This window comes from Condylostylus longicornis, unplaced genomic scaffold, assembly GCF_029603195.1.
Source record: "Condylostylus longicornis isolate FDR11 unplaced genomic scaffold, ASM2960319v2 ptg000040l, whole genome shotgun sequence".
In the NCBI taxonomy this organism is placed as follows: Eukaryota; Metazoa; Arthropoda; class Insecta; order Diptera; family Dolichopodidae; genus Condylostylus; species Condylostylus longicornis.
This window is the reverse complement of record NW_026578009.1, coordinates 16,777,797-16,785,753: the sequence shown is the minus strand read 5'-3', so window position 1 is coordinate 16,785,753 and position 7,957 is coordinate 16,777,797. Positions and strand designations below refer to the sequence as shown.

Genomic DNA, 7,957 nt, shown 5'->3' with positions numbered 1-7,957 from the left:
TTTAAATTTATTGTTTAAAATAATGCTTAAAATTTCATTGTAGTTTGTCTATTCTGGCACAATCCGCTCCAACAAATGTAGCAACACTGCCTACAACGTATATGTATGTATAAAGAACATCGACTAATATTTAGAATTGATTAAATCATAATGCAAATAAAATTCTATAAACCTGCCAAAATAAGTTTTTCACAATAAATTAAAGCATTTTTCATAATTCTACTAAAAATGTTTTAACCTTAAATTCAAACTGACGCAATATGCGGTAATCAAAATTGTCACATTTCCGATGCGGCATGCCTAAATATTTAATCCGAAATATCTAATTTGAAATCTAATGTGAGTACGGGAATTTCTAGTATTCTCCATCATGTCGAACAGTGTTTACATGTACGACTTTTATCAGTTACGGGCCTGATCATCATCTCGCTATTTCACTCGGCAAGTTAGAACAAAGTGAGTAACTATAACGTATTTGTATATTGTAATTTTCGAGTGAGAAGAATTATGTGTTCACTTTGTTGTATTAATTGTTCACTTTGTTTTTGAAAGTTCAGTCGATAATTTGAGAAAAAATGCAAAAAACCAATTCCAAAAATGAGCTATTACAAAAATGAAATATCAAAAATGAAAGCAAATAAAAAGTGAGTAAAAAAAAGAGATACACGATTAGACTGCAATAGTCAGTAGATTTTTTGACGAACTCAGTTGCAGTTAAAAAATTTTATGTTAAATTTACATGTATGTATAATCATATGTACATATGTATATAATTTGCACGGATTTTATGCGAATGATCGCGTTTCGTTTTTTGATTTTTTTACAGTTTAAAAAAATATTTCTGAATGTGTATAATTTGCCATTTCTATAATGAAAATGAAAAAATTGTAAATATTATATTGTTTGAATTTTTTTATAAGTACAGAAGTTGAAAAATTTTTTGAATTAAAAATTTGCATAACTACTATATGTATACGTATTTTAGAAACACCCACATTTAGAGCAGACTTTGGACGTTTCAAGTTCATCCGTATGTATTTTTCTGTTCCACGATTTTTTGGGAAGTTCCCATGGTGTTCGAGGTTCTGGTATAACCTAAAAATAAAATAAAACGGGATATGAATACTGCTGAAATTTTGTCCCAGTTATTTTGTAATTTAAATTAAACTAACTTTTTTGTGAAGACCAACAACAAATTTAATTTAGGGCAATATAGATACAAATTTAATTTAGGGCAATATAGATATAGAAATTTATAACAGTAAAAACATTAAGAAAACAACCCAAAAAAATAAGAATTTTTTGAAAAATTTATGAAATTTCAACTTTCTTTGACAGAGTTGAATCCTTATGAAACTTATTTTGGTTTGTGCAAATATAAATAAAGATTTTTACTTGATTTCTTTTGAAAGGCCGACCGGAACAAGTTGGACATCTTTGAGAACCCTTTGTTCGGTTTGTTGAAATTCTTGATGAATATAATGTGCTTGGAGTTAAAATTTCCTTAGAACTGTTTATGGGAGATACGTCAAGAATTGCTGTACTTTCGATTCTACCCTTGCAGGTTTTTGGACGGTTCCATTCAATTTTTTCACGATTTAAAAAACTGAAAATTCAATTTAATGTAAAGATGCTTGCAGAGATAATTAACCACGCATTTATACTTAGGCCTTGGCTGCTGCCAAAAATTTTCCAAACGTTTGGAACTCATAATATCACCCAAGCGCTGCAACAGCCTGCAATTTTCTTTGTTAATACGCTGTAACCTTTCTGTTTCAGCCTGAATTTTTTTCCATTTAGTTGTAACATGAGGGTATTCTGTGGGACATTTATTGTCTATTGCTGGACGAGCACTTTTAACTTTTCTTCTATGATTATCAAACCGTTGCTGCTGCCATGGTCGAACAAGAAATTTATCACGTCTTGATATCATTGCAAATAAAATACGACTAAAAAAATTTTGTGTTAAAAAAATATTCACTAGTTTTTAAAAATTCTATTGCGAGGATATCTTTACTAAAAAAAAACAAATTTAACGCATATACAGAAGTAAGTACATTTAAGGTATACAGAAAAGATAGAAAAAAGAAAGGGGTTACCATGGCTTGGTTGCGTTGTTTAGAAGTATGTATTTTCTGTTATTGCATACTGTTTACATAAATATGTATTATAGATTTAATTGTTTGTTTCTATGTAAATATTCAACCTTAGCTACAACTGCATTTTATAAACTAAAATACATTTAAAAAAAAATAAACCTTAAATCATAGATATAGAATAGAGATACTGAATTGAAACATTGTTTGGTTAAATTGAAAATTAAATAATGTCGAATAAAAAAATATTTTTTTTAAAAATTACGTTTTTCTGGTGAACTGAAAAGAAGAAAATAATTTTTTTCTAGCCTAGTCTGGATTAGACTATATATATTAGATGCTTAAACCATACAAATATTTTTTGTCATTTTAGATCAAAATATTTAAAAAAATGAAAACGTGGTTCATGATTTGATGAAAAGTATGTTTTATCATATATATACTATATATATATATTTCAAGTTATCTACGCAATTTAATTATTATTGACATCCTACGTTTTCAGTTTTAAAATATTTAATTATTATTAAAATTTATGATGAAAAGAAATATTCTAATAGTTTAAATATGTAATATATATTTATTGTCTAATCCAGACTATGCTAGAAAAAAATTATTTTCAATTTAGTCCGGCAGAAAAATGTAATTTTTTTTATTCTACGTTATTTCAATCTTTTTGTATAAAACTTTTTGCATATAAAAGTAAATGGCGTTGTCGTTGCGTGGTTTCTTACCTGTAAGTTGGAGACAATCTAATTCTTTTATTCTTAATTCGTCCAAAGACTTAATTTTGCACGATGCGACACATGTTTAACCAGATTGAAAGAGTTAACGACATTTTTACTATATGGGACTTTTTACGGGATCATTTTTCAAAAAAGTCTACAACAAAACTTTCTTTTTCAAGACCTGACTATATTTTCAAGGTTGCATGACTATATTTTGTTATTTTTTGTTTCGGACCCTCTCCGGGGTTTCAAAAAAGTTTTTGAATAAAACGTGTAGAACTTTTCAGCAAATTCTTCACAATATGACATAAGATTATGTTGTATACTATTTGTTTTAGGCCTTCTTTGGAGTCTTTTTCAGGGCTAGGTACCTAATTTTCAAAAAGAAAGCTTGCAGAGCTTTCCAAGACTTTTTCTACAATATTTCTCATGACCACAATTATAATTTTTTTTGGCTTTTTACGACTCATTTAATTTACTTACTTTTCCAAGGGTATCCTACTTGACATTTTTCGCCTTCTTAGGACCTATTTAGAGACTTGGACGCTAAAAGGATCAATTTTCAGGGGGTCCTCGAATAAAATTGGTTGAGCATGTCGAGACTTTTTCAACTGTACTCCTCTTGACTACATTTAGTAGCCTTTATTTAGGCTCCAAATTGAAGCTATTTGAAGCCATCATTGAAACCTTTCAGATAAGCCTTTTTCCAGCTCTGTAGGTCATCTGAGAGCTGAATTATTAGAATTTAAAAATTTCTAAATACTTAATTATTTACAATATAATATTATGATTTCCTGACAAACAAGAAAAGAAGTTAATAAAAACGTACAGTAAAAAGTAATAAATATAATAAAGTAAGCATAAAAACAGTAAAAATAAAAAATTAAAAAAATATTTAAAACAAAATTCTACTATATGCATGCATAACACACATATTTAGGTATAAATGCACACATATTAAAAATTTCAATAAGTTAAATTTTTCGATTATTTTAACAGTATTGAATTTTTGAAAACTGTATTGATGGTTCTGATTTCAATAATATTGATAATTTAAGTACGTTGTTATAATTTATATGAAATTTATATGAGGGGCTCAAAAGCATTGTTGCATCAGCAAAATCAGATTTCTAGCTGAATTGACTCATAACAACATGTTTTTTTAATTTTTTCGTAATTAAGCTGGTTTATTACTATTTTACTTTAACTTTTTTTTGTAGGTCACGCCACTTTGGCATTGCAAATAAAAGAAATTATTAAAAAATTTGTGGGTTGATTCAAATGATTTTTGATAACGTTATATCTATCATAATACTATAAAATTAAAAGTTATTCTTAAAAATAATAAATTAATATAAAAAATGCAGCTATAAATTATTGATTTTCCGAATATGATGTAAAAACAATTTCATCGGCGTTATTTGTGCTTTTAAGATCTTCATAGAATGTGTAAGGTATTGGGGTATGAATTTTGGTAATTCCAATAAATCTTTCTTTTTTTCTGCAGACATTTTTCTTCTACAGATAAAAGCTTCTAGTAAAGATCTATGTACAAAGGAAATTTCAACTTTATACTCGTATCTTCAAGGGTGTAGAAGTTTTCTGAACAGACACACGGATAAATGCTATATGCACAGCTTTTAAATATAACAAAATATAATAATAATAATAATTACGTTAATTTAAGGGTCAAACAGGGCTGCCATAAATTTTATTTTATAAAAAATGGTACAAAAACCTAAAATCATGGTACCGCAGACGAAATGATACTTTTTTTTTTAAATTTGAGTACTCTGCAGCAATTAATTAATTCTCAATATTAAAATATTTGAATCAAATATAGTTATTCAACTAATAAATAATTCAAAAGGTTTTTTCTAAAAATATTGCAATATATATTTTTTTTTTGGCATTTTTCCATATTGAATCGAAAATATGTTAAAAAATACTTTCTAAAATTTAAGGGTTTACGAACAATCTTTCAAATACGAACAATCTTTCAAAAACAAAACGTTCAATAACGACTATTCGGAGCTTGAAAAATTTTTTACTGGACTTTTAGAACAAAAAAAAATTAAATGTTTCAAATGAAATAATGAAAAAATTAAATCTTTCCAAATTTAAGATGCTGACCAATCTGAAAGTGTGTATGTCATAATCTTTAAGAAATATTATTTAAAGATCCTACTTATATCAAAACAGAAAGTGCCACGCAGTTTTCGCAAAATATTAGTATTAATTAATTACACCAACTTCTATTTTGAAATAAAAGTTTTACCCACTACATCAGCCATACGGCTATTACGATCACCTTTATCGTGTTTATTATAAGTATAAGTATATAGTTAATTTTTCCTCTATATCATTTCTTTAGAGAAAAAATTTCTTTTCAGAAAAATATCAAAATCTAACAATTTTTAATATCAATCAAAAAAATGGTATATTCTGAAAAAATTTATTTAATAAATGGTACAATTGTAGTACAATGACAAGTCAAAATTTTCCATGATACAAGAGTCTAAAAAATGGTACAAGTATTTAAAAAGTCATTGGTCATGATGGCCATTGATTGTGAAAGTTGATTTATATAAATTTAATATGACAGTTAAATTTAGTTTAATCAGGTCAATTATTAGAATAAAATTACTAAATTAGGGTAATATTATTTTTTCTCTTATTTTTGTGGTTATGTTTAAATTAAAAACTAAAATTAAAAGAAAACATTTATCATAAAATATAAAAATAAACTATTTTTATTTAAAAGCTGTATAATGTAGCTTATCTATTTTCGGAAATACAAATTAACTCAAAACAATTAGTATAAAAAGCACAATGTGGGTTTGTGGTCTTCATTACAAACTGTAAATTTAATAAGTATGAGTAATAAATCACTTTATGAAACGAAAAATTACACAGTAATTGGATATAGAAAATAAATTGAAAATTTCATCACAATCCAATGAAAAGTCAATTAATTTTCGAATATTGATTTTCACAATCAATCAACAGCTCTTTGAGCTGAATAATAATTCAATAAGTAGGAGAATAAAAAACTAAATTTAAGAAGAAGAAGTTTGAGTTAAAAGATACTGAAATACGAGTTTCCATTTTCTTAAAAAACGCATATTTCATTTACGATTTTTGACGTATAGCATACTGAATTCTTATAAAAATTATTCGAAGAGCATTTAAAAGGCAAAGCCTTTTCATATCTTAATTTAAGTAGGTTATGTTACCATTTCCAGAAATGTGACATTCTAAACCTCTACTTTCTGACATTCACAGAAAGTAGAGATTTGGTTTTTGAACATAGTTCTTTGGAGATTATCTAATTGTCGAGTGCCTTGTGAATGAAAGTTTTCCTTAACAAAGTTTTTTAAACGAAGGTCAAACCCACATCTTTGGCTCTTTAAAAAAATTTTTGATTTATAGAGTGGAAATAAAAATTTATGTATCTAAAATTGAAACGAACTTATGGTCAGATATCCTTGCTACATGATAATATTGCAAAGGTATAGAATTAAAATTTTTGTAACAAACATTCTTGGTAGCTGGCGCTAACGTTCTTTGTTTTTTATTATTTCCTTAATATATTCGATTTTAAATATTATTTTATTATAACTGAATTGTATTATGCGTAAATTGATCGTAACAAAAATTTTATTTTAACATTTATTTTCAATATTCTAAGAACTTTATGTAAAAAGTCATAATAAATATAAAAAATTGCAATTATTTTGCTTTTACAATGATTGGCTTGAAACGTGAAATAAGTTCAGTTGAGAATACTAATTAATATGAAAATATTAGAATTTCTACGAATTAAAGCATTTAGTTAAAATTATTTTTGCAATAATACTCGTATAAACAGATATATTCCTCTATTTATCTGTTCATACATCAGAGAATTTAATATGTTTGCGTAAGTATATCTGATGTAAGAATAAAAGTATGTTTTTAGAATTTTATAAGCAATTTGAAATGTTCACGTTAAGAATTAACATAAGAACATAAATGTATAAATTCAATTATTCATCCCCTATAAAACACAGACTTATACTATAGAAACATCTAAAATATTATTATTTTTTTACACTGTCATGGGTATATATAAACGTTTGTCTGAGCCAGCAGTAAGCCTTTAATTACATTTTTAATTACATTCCATCTATTTAGTTAAAAATGTTGACCATGACTTTAACAGTCGCAATTTAAAATAACTTGCACAGTTCTTATGTCATACTCGTAATATGTTTAAAACTGATTAAACTTGAGCTTCAGGCCAATTTTAATAGAATTTTTCTTTCAATCAAGAAAACTGTTTATTTTGTATGGCGAAAGAACATTGCTTCTAACTCTATTTAATATTTTACATTTTTATCTTTTAATGTTTTCTTAAATTAAATTTTTTATTTTTAATTTAGATTAGAGAGCATCTTCAAAAACATATAAACTTGAAGTAGTACGTCATTCAATTTTAAAAGCTTATTTTTATATATATTTTCATTGTATATTTATGCATGAAATTAATAAAGTTGGGTCAAACCAATGGTTTTTATTAAAGCACTTTTCTCTTCAACATATAAAAATATACTGCTTTTAAATACCGTCAATGTACATATACCTACCACACTATTACGAGTAAAATTATTTTCATTCATAAACGAAGCTATTTCTAGGATTGCATATATTTAGGATGAACGATTTATGCAGTCTTTGAAATAAAGCAAAAATTAAATTAAAGAGGGGTTAACATAATGCTCAATTTTAAGGGTTAGTTGCGTGAGTTAAGAAAAATTATATTTTTTAATGTCATGGAATTTACCGTTAGCTTTTTAGCGTTTATAGAAATTTGAAAAAGCTTGCGGTTTCGAAAATATAAGGCGTCAAAAAATTCAAATTTTACAAATTTCAAGAGGCGATAACTTGAGAGCTGGTGGAGATGGAAAAAAATTGTATGCCACGATAGGAGAAGCAACCCGCTGCCTTTCTGCGTTTGCAAAATTTGAAAAATGCTTATGGTTTCAGTGCTATAAACAGTTAAGAAATGGTATTTTTAGGGTTTTGGGGGCGGATAACTTCTAGAGGAGGGAGATAGGTAAAAATTTTCTTCTACAGAAATAAGTTTATAGT

The 7,957-nt window shown here is 26.5% G+C and overlaps 1 protein-coding gene across 1 annotated transcript; it reads right to left on the bottom strand.

Moving 5' to 3' along the window:
• Positions 1-981: 981 nt before the first annotated feature.
• LOC129609844 (uncharacterized) lies at positions 982-1,933 on the bottom strand. The gene is made up of 3 exons (XM_055521969.1): positions 1,665-1,933; positions 1,396-1,606; positions 982-1,095 (listed from the first exon to the last, which is right to left on the bottom strand). The coding sequence occupies exons 1-3, from the start codon at positions 1,931-1,933 to the stop codon at positions 982-984; spliced, it is 594 nt and encodes a 197-aa protein (XP_055377944.1).
• Positions 1,934-7,957: the final 6,024 nt, after the last annotated feature.

What these genes read in the sequence shown, in the direction of transcription:
- LOC129609844 (XM_055521969.1), bottom strand. Translation starts at nt 1,933, where the DNA reads ATGATATCAAGACGTGATAAATTTCTTGTTCGACCATGGCAGCAGCAA. An exon ending in TGGCAGCAGCCAAGGCCTAA is followed by an intron (nt 1,607 to 1,664) that starts GTATAAATGCGT and finishes TTGAATTTTCAG; the next exon opens with TTTTTTAAATCGTGAAAAAA. An exon ending in GGCCTTTCAAAAGAAATCAA is followed by an intron (nt 1,096 to 1,395) that starts GTAAAAATCTTT and finishes TTTTATTTTTAG; the next exon opens with GTTATACCAGAACCTCGAAC.